The following is a 17409-nucleotide window of genomic DNA, read 5'->3' on the forward strand; positions in this document are numbered from 1 at the left end:
ACAGTTCTGGAGGATGTGTATGAAGGAATGAATATCAGATAACAACGTAAGTCATGGATGAGAGGGAAAAAAGACAAGAATATGAAGGCATGACGAAAACTAAAAAAGCTAGTGTGAATAATGGTGAGCAGCATAGAGGGTTTCCATTTTTATTTTTAAAATGCTGTTGCATGTGTGGCTTTGCAAAGGCATTGGCTCTTGTTTTGCAAAGCAGAAATCAAAGTGTTATATGCACCAAGCAGATGACCGTAAAATGAGAGATGCAGCAAAAACACGGTAACCCTCCAAGTATTGCTGAAAGATGTAAAAACCCGATGCATTTTACAGTCTCAACATGGTGTATATAAGTTCTGGCAGTGATGCACGGATGAGAGGCATTGAAAAGCAATGCCCGTCACAAACGTTTCTTTTCAAGGGCGAACGCCGGCAAGCAATTGTGGCTTGATGGAGGAAGCTTAGCATTGGATGGAATGTCAAAATAAAAATTTGGAAAGCATGTTTGAGAGAGAAGCATATATGCACCATGGCATCAGCCAACGACCATAAAATGCAAAAAGGTGATGGGAGTGTGATATGGGGTGGAAAAAAAACAAACCTTGGAGAAATATCGCATCCTTGCTGCATAAAGGCACCCAGGGAAAACCAAAGGCTGTTAAATATTCCAAACTCATTTGGAGGGTCAGGAGGGTTCTGAGGGTCTCGTGGTTCTTCCTGGTTGTCCTCCAAATGCCACTCGTAAGGGCTGAATCTGCTGACTAGGAACAGAACCACGCTGACTCCAATGTAAGCAAAGACTATACACATCCAAATTTCATAGGCCAAAGGATCCAGGAAGGAGAAGACCCCCGGTTTAGACTTTTGGGGCTTCTTGATCATGATGGAAATGCCCAGGCTCATAAATGGCTTGGAAAAGTCTATGACTTCTTCTCGGACCAAAGTTATAGTCAGCGGGGCAACTGCAATGTCTGCTCTCTGAAAAGACAACACACAGAAAAGAGAAGAGAGAATTACAGCCAGGTATCCCTGCCATCTTTGCATAAAAACAAAAGGCATTTATATAGATCAGCCTTTCTGCTAACTTGGCGACCTCCAATTCCTATCACTCTCAGCCAAAACCTATGGAGGGCACCATGGAGGCAAAGGCTGGATGGCATTAAATGAGGATTAGATACACTCGTGGAGGATAAAGCCAGCAGTGGTTAATGGCTACAATTGCTATTAACCTTCAGCAGTATTGGAGGCAGTGTGTATCTGAATACCAGTTCTTGGAAATTGCAAGAGGGGAGCGTTCTGTTGCACTCATGTCATAAGAGCCCATCTATTCCCGCATGCTGTTCTTACTCTGGAAGCACAATAGTTCTCTCCCCACTTGCCTCCTAACTATGTAGGTAGAACATAGCCATTGTGGTCTGCGGCCAGTGAGAGCTTTATCTCCCATGAATTGGTCTAATCCTCTTTAAAAGCCACCCACGCCAACACCTCACACATATTATATCTCAGTAGTTCTTAGGCAATTTATACCCCTCATGATTCCTTACATTGCTTCACATACAGTACTTCAGTGATCCCCAAGACAGAGCTATAATAATCAGTATAAGTGCCCATATGTTTTGAAAGTGTGGAAAGCTTATCCTGCCACCACTCTTCTAGCATCTAGGAATCCCCCAGTCATTGCTCAAACATCTTCAAGCCAATCTTTGGAGCACAAAGGCTAGAAATAAAAAAAGAACCAGGAAGTTTGTGTTCTGTGGTTAATGCTATCTCCTGTTATCGTTCTGCACTTCTGCAGAATGTATGCAGCCTACTGCCTTTTTTCCTTTCTTAGTTTTGGTGGGGGAGAACACCATCCCGTTCAGTTGCTATTTAAGGTGTTTGACACCAAGTCAAGTTCTGGCATTCTGCTCCACCCCAGCCCCCCTAAAGCACACACACATGCCAACCCGGTAATGTTTGGGCGAGGGCCCACAATGTAGTGAAGACCCATAGGCAAAATGGTCCAATGCTTTCAAGCGGAAGCAGAAACTGACCCCAAGAGGCAAAGTCTCAAAAATAGGGTAAAAATGAGGTTATGCATGACTCTGACACAGATTTGATATTGAAACAATTGTTCAAAAGATGTCAAAGGAGGTGAGAACTCACTAGGGAAGAGGATCTGTCCCCAAATTGAAATAGCTTATAAAAAAAGGATGAATGCTTTCTGCCAAGGTAATCAAGATAGCCAGGTCTTTGCACGAAGACATGAACCTACATTTTTAATGCTATGAACAGTGCCAGGGGTGGGGGTGGCAGGAGGATGCTGGGAAGTTTCATTTCAGAAACTGAGTCCAGGCTCAGTTTAGCCTGTGCTCTATACACTTAATAAATGTGCAAACACAGCCTTCCTCAACCTGCTGACCTCCTGATGATTTTGGACTACAACTCCTATTGTCCTTGAGGCCCTGCTGGCTGGGGATAATGGTCTGAAGGAAAGTGAGGCCAGCCCATTGCTGACACTAAGCGGTGCCTTGGGTTCCATGACTGAAGAAAGGAAAGGTATAAAATAAATAAGAGGTAATAAAATTAATTGGGGGGTGCTTTATGCAAAAGGTAGATTTTGAACAAAGTAACAGGGATTTAAAGGGAAACACATAGCTGTTCATCATGATGCCTAGATGGAGCTTCCATGTTTAAATGCAGTATACCACTGAATGGCTCCTGCTAGGGAGCAACAGCAGGGAGAGAAGGCTGTTGTCTTCAAGCTATGCTTGAAGGCTTCCCATTGGCCACTGTGGGAAACAAGGCAATGGACTAGATGGAACTCTTCTTATGTTCTTAATTAGGGCTCATCTGGCAAATTATGGACTGTCTGGCCATTCCGTTGTATCAGCAGGGAAGGACATATTTGCGCCTTTAGGTTGTTTCAGACGTATGCAAGAGCACCTTCTGGGGAAAGAGACACAAATTCCCAGCTTTGCTCTGTGAGGGACGCACACTGCTGCAGTGCTCACGCCACCAAGGCAGCATCAGAAGAAGCCGCAATGTGGATAAGCATCAGCTAGACTGCCTGGCCAGCTTCGAAGGAGCCACTTGTCTGCTGTGACAGTTTAAGCACACAGTGGACAAACACAAGCCAAAATAATGAATTATGCAACCGCTCAGCATGGCTGTTTCAGGAACTGACTTCACAACAGACCAGGCTTCCTTCAGATCCCATTCCTTGCTGCTGCTGCTGTTGCTGGTAGCATAGTTATTCAAAATTAATACCGTGCATACAAAATAAGACAATCATTTTTCCAGACGAGACACACAGGGGCATTGGAGAAATGCAAAAACTCTTTGCCCTTGACTTTTCTGACAGGCTCCTAAGCTCCTGAGAGAAAGTAAAGCCATCTTTTGAATGAAAAGTGTATTTGCCATAATGAACTGTTTTATAGGGGAGCTCATCTTCAAATGACCTTGTGGGCATTTTATTATTAAGCCCCCTGCCCCTATGAACTGCCATATGTTTCTGCCTCTCCATTGCTGGTGGTGGGGGAAAAATGAGTGTGAATTTCATTATTCTGTGAAGAATAATGGTATGAAAAAGGGAGTGTGGAAGGAACCAAACTGCACACTCCCTTCCCCTGGCTCTGGTGCAAGTCATAGTAGATTGAGTGACGGCTGTCTTAATTTTTTTTTTTAAACTCTAATCCTTAAGGCCACGAGGGGCAAAGTTCAGCTTTCATTTAAATACAGAAAGCAAAGGTTCCAGTCCTTATGGGTGTGGAGATAAGCTTGGAAATGTACGGCAAAGTGTCTGCTTAAATCCAGAAGAGTAGCTGAATAATCAGAGATGAGCTCTAGGTCCCATCAACTCATCCCTTCCCCCTCTCAAGGACAAGGAGTAAGAGAATGCATTATGCAAAGCAAGCAAAAGGAAAAATGTGCCTATTTGCATAATTCATATCAAGGTTAAAGGAGTCACCTTTCCAGATTGCAGAATGTGGCAGGTTCCCTAGTATTTGCTTACCAATTTCCTGATTTATTCCCCGATGTATTTCCTTCCTTCCTTCCTTCCTTTCCTTCTTGTCAAGGTAAAATTTTGTCTAAGCAAATGCACTCAACTTGGGGCTACAGTGGTACCTCAGGTTAAGTACTTAATTCATTCCAGATGTCCACTTTAGCTAATGGGGCCTCCTACTGCTGCCACGCCACCGCCACACGATTTCTGTTCTCATCCTGAAGCAAAGTTCTTAACCTGAGGTACTATTTCTGGGTTAGCGGAGTCTGTAACCTGAAGCGTATGTAACCCGAGGTACCACTGTACTTAAGTGCTGCAGACCATGGGATGATCAAGCATATTAGGAGCAAATTACATATTTGGCAGCAGAAAAAACTGCAAATTGGGGAAAAGGACATGATTTGCAGCAAAAAAGTAACAGAAAGGAGGGAGCTTAATCCTCCCACCTATTATGTTTCCCTTGCAACCTCCCCCCGCATCTGTTTCCCCATGCAGTAAAAATGCATCTGGAACCTTACTTTGAGGGCAGAACAAGAGCGCTGAATTATATGGGAAAAGGTGCCAGGGCCAGGGGTCTTCCTTAATTAAATTCACAAGCCCTACCCTAGGCTCTCCCCATATTTTGGCCAATTCATGGCCCCTATAACTGTATAATAAATAAGAGCTAAAGGAGCTGTGCTTCAGGGCTAGCTCAAGACAATTTGGCACCTGATGCAAACCACAAAATGGTGCCTCCGTCCCTGCCAGGGAAGAAGGGGTGAGTGCAGATCTACATCAGGAGCAAGGAGGGAAGAAAGATCTACATCTGGACCTGCTGTCCCTGTAGATCTTGCAGCCTGAGGCAGTCACCTTGCCTCGCCTCAAGGGTGGGCTGGCCCTGTATTTGAGTGCTGGGGAAAAGTAGCTGGAGCAACTGGCTGGCAAGGAAAAAGAGAAGCAGAAGTAATGCCAGATTCAGGCTCCGGAGGGCTCTTTGGCACAATGGGTTTCCTTGCCAAGCAGGCTTATAAGCAGTTGTCAAAACATAAAAGTTTTTAAATGTTTAAATTATGTTTTAAATTGCTTTTTGTTATCAGAGGAAGGTTTGCTGGGTGCCTGGGCTCCTTTAGAAAGAAGGGGCAAGATATATGTTTAATAAAAAAATAAATAAATTCAAAACCAGTCACACAAACATAAACTACATGGTTTGGAAAGTAATTTCCCTTTGGATTTCACATTTCTCCAAATTTTTCAATACAGCTCTCAGCTGCACACCAAAATGTGCAAAGAAGAGAAAGAAACATATTTGAGGAAACAGTACTTTAAGAAATGTCCATACTGAGATAACCAAATTAAATATTTTTTTTTGAGAAAAAAGGTTGTGATAAAATACATGTGTAAAGTACTTATTTAAACACATTTTTTTATGATAAAAAAACAGATTGATGCAAAAGTAGAATGGACCTGGCATATGAATGAAAACATGATCAATCCACCTTTGTTCATCAGCAATGTGAAAGTCCAGATCTGCTCAGGCAGAGAAGTCTGCCTTCCTGTTTTGTTAAAAAAAACCACAGTATCATTGCCAGCCTTACACTCAGAGCTATTGTGCTCCCTGTGGAGAGAGGTTGAGAAGTGCAATCATGTTCACGTAACACACCCGAGGCTCTCTGCAACACATCAGAACAACAGCCTTCTGAGTTGTACTAATCCCAGAAGATCAAGGGAGATTTCTGAACTGAGACGAACTACCCTACAGAAGGCTGGCTTTTGCACGGAGATTTCGTTGTTTGCAAACTCTTTTATCATTCACTGGCTGCATCTGCTGTAGGGCGACATGTAAGCAGATCCCAAACTGAAATGATATTGCCAGTGTGGTCATGAGAAAAGTAGGTTAGATGTGGCTAGCAGGTGGGGAGAATCCAAGAGTTATGGATACCGAATTGCACGGAGCACAGAGCACCAGGGTTCAGCATTGTCATGTTGCTGCTAAGGTCTGCACCCATGCAGGCTACCCCTCTGTCAACCTTTGGAGCCCCCGGGCTCAGCCTCCTCTCCTCTTCATTGCTGCTACCTACTCACCTGCAGGCAGTCTGCAGAAGCATCACATCTACCTGTCTTCTGCTCTCCCTTAGGACAGTTTGGCAGACTGGCAAGTGAAGGAAGGGGCGAGCGGTTGCAATGCCAAAGAGAAAATGGGCCTGTTGAGAATATCTTGGCCAAAACTTGGAGCTGATGCTAACTGAGCAGTTCTGGGGAAATCACTTTGTGTTGGACAATATTCAGATGTCTGTCAGGGCCCAATGAAGGGGGAGGACCCCTAGTTCAGAGAATGGGAGCCTCATGCCCACAGCTCTCGAGGCCTTTCTTCCACAGGCCACACCCTCCTTGGGTTTTTGTTTTGTTTTGCCTGCATATAATTCTGATAATGCTTCTTGCTTCCCTAGAGGATAGAGGTGTGTGTGTGTGTATGTATGTGTGTGTGTCTGATGTCATGGACTGAATGGACACAGGAATGGTAGGAGACACCAGCTGGGGGACCCGCAAGGGAAGGTAGCTCTGAGCCTGGAGAGTGCTGGTGGGGTCAGAGGGAGAAGACTGGGGAGAGGAGTTGTCGGAAGCTGAAGGCGTAACAGGGCTTAGTGAGCTGGGAGAGGCTGTGGCAGTCCAGAATCAGAGGGAGAAGCAGAAGCTTGAGAAGAAGTGGGTGAAGAGGCAGAGATTAGCCAGGGTGTCTCTCCCTCCTGCTGTGGTGAGCTCCCCTCTTGCCCTCGTCTCCCAGAACCAGAAGATGTATGAAGAGGGAGGAGCAGAGACAGGCACATTGGCAAAGTCTCAGATTGCTGGGGAAGACATGGGGAAGGAAGATATCTGGGCAGCTGTGGGAAGGTGGGGATCTTCAGCCACTGCAACTGCCTTATAGGGGTAAAACCTACAGAGAAGAGTTGCTGTGCTCCATTGTCAGATACAGACCTTGCTAAAGCATAAAAATCCCCTAATCCTTATAAATTTCTTTTCTGGCCACTGTGAGAACAGGATGCTGGACTAGATGGGACATTTGCCTCATCTAGCAGGCATTCATATATATATATATATATATATATATATATATTTGCTTTCGTAGATTTTCACGGGTACAGGAATGCAGGTTTTGGTGTCCTCGGGTGTCTTCCCGTGTAAAAGTTGGGGTGTCTAGGCGACGTTTCGACGAGGTCTCACTCGTCATCTTCAGTAACAAGAAGCCGAAAGCACCAGCCTGAAGATGACGAGTGAGACCTCGTCGAAACGTCGCCTAGACACCCCAACTTTTACACGGGAAGACACCCGAGGACACCAAAACCTGCATATATATATATATATATATATATATATATGAATATAGTATATATATTTACCTGCAGCCCAGAGTGATAACCACTTCGAGAAACACTTTACCATATAATTCTACTTAATGTATAATCTGCAAATAACACATCAGATGCTGCTGACCAAAGTGCATATTACCTGCCTCAGCACTAAAATGACTAAGGCTATTTCACACATATTTATGTCCTGCTGAAGAAAGTGGGGCTTACTTTGGAGTAAACAACATGTATAACATAACACCGTTAAGTCTACTTTCTCCTCCTGGCAGCTGAGATGATTGAACAATCGCCAACCCAGATGAGGGTTGCTGATGTGCTCACAGAAGCAGGGATGGCTCCAATTTGAGTGGAGAGGAATAGCTTTTCACACCGGGCAAGAACATTTTCATCATGAAGTCTCCAGGTGTTTTACAAAATCCTTGCTGGGTGAGACTGAGCTTGTATCATTCATCCACATTTTACCGCGGGTAAAATGTCAGGCTCCTTGAGGTTAACTACATGGTCAAACATCACTCAGCAAGTCAACCGCAGAGCCAGAACAGAACAGGGTGGTCTTGGCTTCCACTCCATTTCTTTAATTGCTCAAGAGCTTTTATATCCGGGAAGCTCTCCCTCTTGGTTAACCTAAGCCTACCTCTCTATAATTTGAAAGAATCACTTCTTGTCCTGTTTTCAGTCAATAAGGCAAAATGCTTGCTCTCTTCTTCTTCTGTCTAAGATCCCTTTAAACCTGCTAAGGTCACCTCTACATAAGGATGTCAGAGAATTCCCATGAAAACAGAAACAGGAGCAATGTTCACTTGTTTGTCTGATGGCCATAACATAAATCATTCCGGTGAATACAATTGGCATTTGCTGCTGTTCATGCTTTCAGTCTGTAAGCAATATGTAATTGATTAAACACCGCCCCCCCCCTCAATATTTGCTTTCCATTATTCCACCCCATTCATTGCAATGCAAAGACAAGATAACATCCATATTGTCATACTGGATGTTGGGAGGAATAATGTAGTTTTTGGTGGAAGAAGGCAGACAATGGAAACAGTTTTGCATACAACAAATACAAATATCTCTACATTATAGATGTTACTTGGTTTAACCGTCAAGGAACCCGATGCAGGATGGTGGAATTCTTGGGAAAGGAGTAGCCGTGACAGCTATACCACCATAATATTAATTTTTTCAGGTTCACCAAATTTGTAGCTGTCCTAAAGAAAATTTGAGTGAATGCTTGAAATGATGAAGTCACTGAGAATGGTCAATAGGTGACAGACAAAGAGACACATCATGCCCATGTTTTGGACATTCACCACAGTACTGTATATCCCAAAGTGATATTTCTTACTTTCTTTGCACATTTATGTACCTGCATACACATCTATGGAGCTTTGCCAATATAGGTGATAGAAATTGGGCCCTGCTTGGCTTTGTTGTCCATTCAATCATAAGCAAAACCACAATATATGCACAAATGTTCAATGGCAACTTACCCCATAGACCAGCTCACCCACCATGCCATTCCACATTTTAGTGTCAGGATCCCTTGCTCCGTATTTCCCATCGGGAACAATGGATAGTTCATATTTTATCCCAACGTGCTTTGCTATTTCATAAGCTAGATCAACACAATAGCCTTCGTATTTTTCATTTCCTCCCTTTTGGTCTGGAGATTGCTTGCGCATCACGTAGGGTGCTTCCTGTAAAATGACAGGGGGTGAAAACAAAAACCAAAGTCCTCCCCCCCCCCGCAGTTTTAATATACATCTTCTATTAAAAATGTGCCCAGAGTCTGCAGGGGTGGTGGTGTGTGCAGCAGAGATGGGAAAACCTGCAAATTTTGTTTTCTCTGTTTCTCATTTTTTCAATCTTAAGTTCAGCTCCCCATATTCCTACACCAGTTTGCAAATTCCAGTTTTTAAAGTCCTCATGAAATTAGGGTGAATTTCCTCTAAGTGCATACACATTCGTATGCAATTTTATCTAGAACATACATTTGTTTTATTTTTCCAAATGTATTTTTTGTATTGTTTCCACTAATGTATGCGTCTCAATGCATGCTTTACCAAGCATAGAGTTGTGTACACATTACTTGGCCAGAGAACTGCATTGTTCTCCAAATGCAAATAGGGGAGGTCTGCCTTTAAATGTGAACTGAACCAAATTTTTCTCCTCTCCCCAGTTTGCAGGTGTCCATCTTCATCTGCAGCACTATCTCAGAAATGCTGGAAGTAAGCTGAGATGGGAGCATAATGGGCCATGTTTGGATTAGCTTTTACCTTGAAGAAAACCCCTTGCCATTGTTGGCCGCCATCTGCCTCTAGAGACAGTGGAGTGTGCCTCTGGGGGTGAAATCAAACTGTTGCATTAGCAGCACCTAAGTGACCTCCCTGGGGTGCAAGCCTGGGCAGAATGTATGGAGGACCAGGGTTGCCCAGATGACAAGACCCACCTCTTGGCCTTGCTGATGTTGTCCCAAAGAAAGCACCACCTTGGCCGCAGGAGTTGCTGGAAGGAGGAGTACGAGGCGCCACCCAACTGTCTTAGAGACTCTACTCTGGATTTGTGTAGGGTTTATTCCTTAGAGGGGGCGGGAAAGACTCTCCCAATGCAGAGCTATGGGTCTTTTTGGCACCTCCCATACCATACAAGGCAATGGTAAAGTGTTTGGGGCTTCTTGAGGTTAGAAAGGATATAACTAAAGGAGAAGCACGACTGATTTATACACTTTTGGCAAGAATGATCCTTTTCTAAGACTTCTATTTGCTAGTTACAAACCGGCTGCTCTGGAACTTACAAGGATGGTTGTGACCACAATGGTCCTGTTCTCAACAGAGGAAGTGTCGTTGGAAACTGTGGGGTCTACTGCTGGCACAAACCTCTCATATTCATTCCAGTAACCAGCCTGTAATTGAAGAGAACACAGCCAAATTAGCACGTTGCATTTCAACTGTGTTAATATTTCACCAGCCACTCCATGCAATCCATTGGGCCACTGTGGGGATAATGACAGCCCTGCTGATTGGCACTCCTGGTGCTTTACATAAATTAGCACAAGACACACATGCAAAAAAACATTCAAAGGGTTTTTGTTAAAAGTACAGTATTTATTTTTTTAGGAGTGCTTTCCCCCTCTTTTTGATATGTCTTGCAATAAGGGTTGTGCATCAAGAGAACATTTGCAGATATCCATTCTTAATGTTATTTAATATGTACTTCCTCCATTCATTCAATCATTCATTATAGATTGGTGTGTGTGTGTGTGTGTGTGTGTGTGTGTGTTGTACTCCAATCCACTGCTTGATGTAGGGAACCTAGAGGGCAGTGCAACACATGGCTATACAGCCTCTGCTTCAAGAGCTGCAGTAAGGCAGAACCCGTCAGCCCTCTAGCTAATTGGTCCCATTGATGAACCCCTCTTACCTTGAAGGCATGACTCCTAACAATCAACCCAAATCTCCCTTCCTGTAACTTAAGCTTTTTAGATCTAGGGCTTATCTACACTTTTCTTTTTGCTCTGCTCTTTCCAGGCACAGATCCTTGCTTTAAAGCTCCATGTCTGAGTGCTCTTCTTCTTTTTTTTGCCCTGGAGCTTTCCCCATGAAAATCCACTCTTTAAAGCTCAGTTGGAGCAAACAACAAGTGAAACATGTGGCAATTTGGTTTTTTTGGGAGGGATTGCTGTTTGCTCTGAAGTGGAGAAAAGGCAAGTGTGGACAAACCCTTAGCCTGATGCCCTGCCCCCCCCCCCCATTTTTAATAACCCTTGCTGGAAATCACAGGAGGGGAGAGTGTTGTTGTGTTCAGGTCTTGCTTGTGGGTTTCCCATGGGCATTTTGTTGGCTGCTGTGATGGGTCCTGATCCATACCAGACCAGTATTAAGTGGCACATGGCTTTCACCACCTGTTTACCTTAAAGGATTGCAGAGACCTACAGGTGAAGCTTTTAATCTCATTTATTTTATTTCACAAATTTATAAACTGCATTCTAGCCTAGGCCATCAAAGCAGTGTAGAACAAGATTAAACTAACATAAAATACAAAACCAAACACATTTTCAAATACAGTTAAAACCATTCCTACAAACCACAAAAGCAATAAAGCAATTGATTATTTCATAAATAACAGGGGCACACTTCATGGAAAGCCTTCTCAATCAAAAACAGCTTTAGTAGGCACCTAAGCACCACAACACTGGGTACTTGTCTAAATTCAGCTAGCAACTGATTCCAGGCGGCTAGAGATTCAACCCTAAAATCCTGGAATCCAGTATAAAGTAAGTGCACCTCAAGGGCACTCTCAGTCATATCCCATCTGAGGAGGCCAGACACCAAGGAAAGGTGAGGTAACTGATCCCACATTGTTGTCAGAGGCAGTATAGCCCTGAATGTCAGTTGCTGGGAATCATAGAGCCATAGTAATGTAGAGTTGGAAGGGGTCCCAAGGGTCATCTAGTCCAACCTCCCTCCAATGCAGTCAAAGGTGCGGAGAGCACTGTTGCTCTCAGATCCTGCATTGGGGCTTCCTATAGGCACCCGAGGCTCTTCTTACATTCTTATATGCTATTTATTGCTTTTAATGGTTTTATGCATATTATAGATTGTTGTAAGATTTGTAAATTTATAAAGGAAAACTGGTTTTTAAAAAATTATTAACAAAATAAAAAGGAAGCCTGAAGTCTGCTTGTCACCAATGGCTCTATTAAAATATTTCTGTTTTTCAGCTGATGTTTTCTTCTATGTTAAACTCATGGTAGAAGCAGGGCTGAGCTGGGAGAGTAAATACACATTTACCCATGTGTGGCTTACCTTCCGTGGTCCTCCAGGTCTCATTTCATAAACATCAATTGTATAATTAGTTCTACGTCCGTAGGTGTCAAATTGGATATTTCCTGTCATTCCTTGCACTTGAACCTTAGCAATGATAAATCACAACATACTGTCATTGAAAGGAATAAGATGCCCACAGATCTGAAATATTTGCAATCTACTGGACATGCTTTCACTCCAGCAGCCAATCTTCCGAAGAGGAATTTATTGCTTCTGGGGCGGTACAACCACAACACATTTGCCCCTTCAATGGCCACAGTTCCCTGGGAACTTAACACCCCCCAACAATTCCATCAAAATGAATGGGCGCAGATGCACACAGATAACCAACGTTTGCTCTGTGAATAAAAAGGTAAAGGTAAAGGACCCCTGACAGTTAAGTCCAGTCGTGGATGACTCTGGGGTTGCGGCGCTCATCTCGCTTTGCTGGCCGAGGGAGCCGGCGTATAGCTTCCAGGTCATGTGGCCAGCATGACTAAGCTGCTTCTGGCAAACCAGAGCAGCGCACGGAAATGCTGTTTACCTTTCCACCAGAGTGGTACCTATTTATCTACTTGCACTTGACGTGCTTTCGAACTGCTAGGTTGGCAGGAGCTGGGACCGAGCAATGGGAGCTCACCCCGTTGCGGGGATTCAAACCGCTGCCTTCTGATTGGCAAGCCCTAGGCTCAGTGGTTTACACCACAGCACCATCCGCGTCCCATGCGCTGTGAATAGTAAACAATAATAACTTCCTGTCTCTCTTGCAGACTTGTCTACTTGAAACTGCCGTCCAGAGCATCTACATTAGGGGGAGCTGATGTGGTGCCTTCCATATGTCCTAGATGGTATGGCTAATGGTCAGGGATGATGAGGGTTGTACTCCTGCAATATGTGGAGGACTCCACATTGGCTACTCTTGACTTAAGCAATGTTAACATAGGATGTTGCCTTCTGCTGAATCAGACCAATTGGTCCATTTAGCTCATTATTCTCTACAGCAACCAATGGGCAGTGGTTCTCAGTTGCTGGGGAAACATGAGTGGGAGAGTACAGTTGTCCTAATATTCTGCTTTCAGGTTTCACATAGGCACCTGGTCAGCTATTGTCAGGGCCTTTTGAGTGCAAAGTAGGTACTTCAAGCTGTGACCCTTTTCTACAACACAGGTACAACCTCTCTTGCTTCTTTCAACTCCCTGATTCTCACGCTCATTTGGCACAACTCCCTAGTTCTCATGCTCATTTGCAGCTAAGCCTAAGTACATGCAACTGAAATAATCTTCCCCCAATCTATTCCTTCTTCCTTTCTTCCATTGTTTTCCCCATGCTGAATTTTAGCTTGTATGTTCTTCGAGGCAGGGACCTGTCTTCTTGTATTTAAATAAATACCTACATTATACATACAAAATGTCAACAAAGATGGTAGTGTAGATTTTCCAGGGAATTGTGCTCAACACAGCCTGAATCATCGGAGCCAGCTCCTAGGGGTAGTGGTCCCTTCGTGCCCCCCCCATATTTTTGAAGGGACTGGGGGTGCCAAAGTTGATGGGTATCGCCATTAAAATGGTTTCCATGCACAGCGTCATGTGATTGATTATGCGGGGTGGAACATACTTGGTCCCCCTCGATATTTTATTTAAGTTGGCACCCCTGGTCTGAATACAGACAACCTGTTTACATGACATTGTAAGGTATCAGGTAAAATAAAGGCAATATATTTTGCATGGCAAAGCCAGGTTGTGTAGTTTACAGTTGCATGCACAGTCAAACACATTCCCCGGATCCCCTAAAGATAACCTCTGTAGCCAAATACATTAGGATTTAGGTTGGTGTCGTCATTGCTTTTGTCCTTACCATTTTCAGTGCTCTTTCTATATCAATCCCTTGGCTCCAAGGCACAGCAGGGTTTGCTAGGCAATCTCCAGCACTACCTCTCCGGGAGACATCAACACGCTGCCTTCGGAGGTACCGGAAAGCTTCTGCTATGACTAGTATGGCATCGTGGGTCAGTGCAGATGTGTACTGAAGAAGATGCAAAGGAGACAGTTTGACAAACTGCATTTTAGTAACAGCTTCAGACCCAGTTTTGCTCCCTGTGTTCATTTATTTTTCAGCCTGGAATAGTCACCCTAACTAGCTCACATCCCCGGAGATGTCAAACTTCATTTTGTAATTACATAATTGTTGACACAGGTGGAAGAAGGGGTTTACATTTTCCTTCATATTCATGCTGGTCATTGACTGTAACAATAAAGATTTGCTTTCCTTTACATTCACATTTACCTTTATATTGTCTTTCGATGACGAGCAATATTCATGAAGGCTTAACAAGAGACTAGTCCACAACAAAATAAAACCAACAACAGCAACAATAAAGTGTAATCTGCGTATGTAGATCTACTGGGTCATCTTATTCCATATTAACTATGCCGATCTCAATAAGATGTCTTCCTCCTGTAGCCCCTATTTGGGAGACCCAAATGATCCCTTCCTCTCTGTCATTCTTCACCAATTCCTCCCAAAATTATTTTTGGTGCTTTTGGAAATTGTGTCTACTAGCACTTTTCCTCCCCTATAGTGTTTATTTATTTTACCACATCTTTCACCTTTCAATATGCAGTGGTTTTTGTGAGGTATTCCCATCTGTTGCAATGTTATAGGGAGCTGCCTTATACTCATCCATATAGCTCAGCATTCATCTACATCAGGGCATCGAACCTGCTGCCCTCCAGTTGTTTTGGATCCAACTCCCATGGTCCAGCCAACATGTCCAATGGTTAGGAGTGATGGGAGGTGTTGCCCACAACCATGTTGCATCTATGCCAGCCTTCCCCAACCTGTTGCCTTCCAGATATTTGGGGCAGGAACTCTCAGCAGCTCCAGAGCAAGAGAGTGGGCAGGTGAGCATGAGAGAGAAGGTAACATGACTTCTGGTACCTGCCGTAGAGCAGCTACCAGAAGGGTCAGCACAGATTGGAGGATCCAGTTCTGATGTGTGACATACCTGGACAGAAGGCAAAGAGCCCACTCACCTGGCAATGGACCTAGGCTGCATGCCTGGCTGCTTTGCCCCTGCTCTTTCTAAGGGGTAGAGCACTTGTTTTGCATGCAGAAGGTCCCAGGTTCAATCCCCAGCATCTCCAGATGGGGCTGGGAATGGCCCATTAGTGAGATGCTGGAGAGCTACTGCTATTCAGCATAGACAATACTAGCCTAGTTGGGCCAATGGTCTGACTTGGTGTAAGCAATGCTTTCCCCCCCTAAAAAAATGTTTAGAGGTACTTTCATTTTGACTCAAGAAAACCACCATTTTATAGTTCAAATTGGGAAAAATAAATATAGTAAATGGACAAAAATACAAAGATTCAAAAAATGTTTAGGGGTATGCGTCCCCCCCCCCCCAGAAAAAAGCACTGGGTGTAAGATAGCTTCTTATACTCTTATCCCTTTTTCCTGGGTCATAGTTTTGTTTTAACTTTTTAACTTGATGTGTGGCACAGATTCGCCAAGTAAAGTTGGAAACCACTCCCGTAAAACAAAATTCAAGGCCTCATTAGGTGCAGGGTCTATTCATGACATCTTTCTGGCTATAAACCAAATATATTCTATATAACATCTCTTTCTGTCCTCTTTTTGCTTGCAGTTTTCTTCTTTTTCTTTGTTAAACAATGAGCTAGCCAATATAGGCTGTCTGGTGTTAAAAGCACAGCGACCATGAATTACATCTCTCTGGACTGTATTTTCTATTAACTCAAATATGTAGCCAGCAATAAATCTGTTTTTTTTCTTCTTAGGAAAACAACGAAAACACACCATACGGTTCAGAATTACCGTTCTTATTGAGGTTGTAAATCCGATAAACATTCCTGTTTGTAGGAAGGGTAAGATCTCTAAATGATGATTATTTTTTTGCCAGTGAATTGAATTTATTTCAGAGAAAGACTTAAAAAAGAAAAGAAAACCCAACTCTTCAAAATTAGAGATTTGCCTATATTCTGAATATATTGCTTTCTGTGGTCGGCATTCTATTTCTTTGTAGCTGAATATTCAGAGTTGACAAAATTAGCTGGAGACTCCCCATGTGATTTAGAACCCTGATTATGCAGGATTCTAAATTGTGCAGAGAACCACTGTGGCTAGCGCAGTAACTTCTCAGTGGCTGGGGAAGAGCCTCTGGGCTAGGTTCCCAGCTGGTGGGTTGCTGTTGCTTGCTGGCAGGGACAGAAGCGAGGCAGGGGAGGGTGGCATGATGCAAAGTCACTGCACCAGTCTCCCGACTGCCTCAGCCCTCTTCCTCCCAGTAAGTAACACTGACCCTCCTTCTGGAAGGCTAGTGTAGCGACTCCACCCCACATGGGAAGTGGATTCTCTCCAGAACATCTCTCCACTCAGAAACATGCTTTCTGACTTATGAGTGCTGGAAAAATGGGGATGGTGGGGGAGTCTGAATAGGGCTCATATAGTCTTCTTTTCGGGAGATGCCAGTGGCTGCCACCAGACCTTGTGACAGCAAATTCCATTAATTAATTAATGGGGGCACAATCTCAAAGCCAGGTAAGCAAGGCAGTGGGCTTTGGGAAGGAGGCATGAGGCTCTGACAGGGTCCTATAGTTCCCTGTCTCTTCCCCAAAGCCAAGTTACCACTTTCCCAGTTTGGGGAAGGAGGGCTCTGGGACCCAGCCAAATCCTCATGGCCCCTTCTCAAAGGTGGGCACCTCTTTAACTGCCTTTGGGAAGGTAGTCTGAGGACAGGAGGGGGTGCCAAGATTTGGCCTCACACAGGGTGCCATAGTACCAAGTCCCCCACAGGCTTAATGCTGATATCTAGACTGTAGGCACCTGAATGCTGTGTTTTCTTTGTCTGTTCAGAATTTACTGACTCTGAGTCCATGTGTTAGAGTAGGGATTACTGATTGTGTAGATGCAGAAATGCTATTCACGTTTATCCAAAGACATGGTTTTGAAACCCATGAAGCCCATGAAAGCTCAGACATTACAGCAAGTTGTGCTTTAACAAACGTTTTCCTCTGTAGCCAAGGAGGGAAGGGAAGACAAAGAGAGAAAGTACTTGAGCTTAGGCTCATTCCTGCACCTTAAAACTATGGTTTGAACCAGGAATGTTACATGTGAGTGTGGGGAGAGACTGAGGCTTAATTTGTGCAACATGTCATGTTTGGTTTGAACCATGCTTGGTTTGAACCATGATTTATTCAACAAACCATGAGTCATTTCACGGATGAATGAACCAGCCATGGCTTATATCCAGCTAGTCTTGCCTGAC

At 43.9% G+C, this 17409-nt stretch overlaps 1 protein-coding gene across 3 annotated transcripts in view; it reads right to left on the reverse strand.

The window, feature by feature from the left end:
* GRIA3 (glutamate ionotropic receptor AMPA type subunit 3) overlaps positions 1-17409 on the reverse strand; it is a 214972-nt gene that overhangs the window by 73398 nt on the left and 124165 nt on the right. For all 3 annotated transcript variants that reach the window (XM_083422311.1, XM_083422309.1, XM_083422310.1), the window contains 5 exons: positions 13983-14150; positions 12129-12233; positions 10118-10225; positions 8814-9020; positions 596-972 (listed from right to left, as the gene is read on the reverse strand). In XM_083422311.1, coding sequence (XP_083278437.1) covers positions 596-972; positions 8814-9020; positions 10118-10225; positions 12129-12233; positions 13983-14150 — 965 coding nt within the window. The remainder of the gene's footprint in view (positions 1-595; positions 973-8813; positions 9021-10117; positions 10226-12128; positions 12234-13982; positions 14151-17409) is intronic.

The sequence above is a fragment of the Podarcis tiliguerta genome (assembly GCF_965153285.1).
Source record: "Podarcis tiliguerta genome assembly, chromosome: Z".
Classification (NCBI taxonomy): domain Eukaryota; kingdom Metazoa; phylum Chordata; class Lepidosauria; order Squamata; family Lacertidae; genus Podarcis; species Podarcis tiliguerta.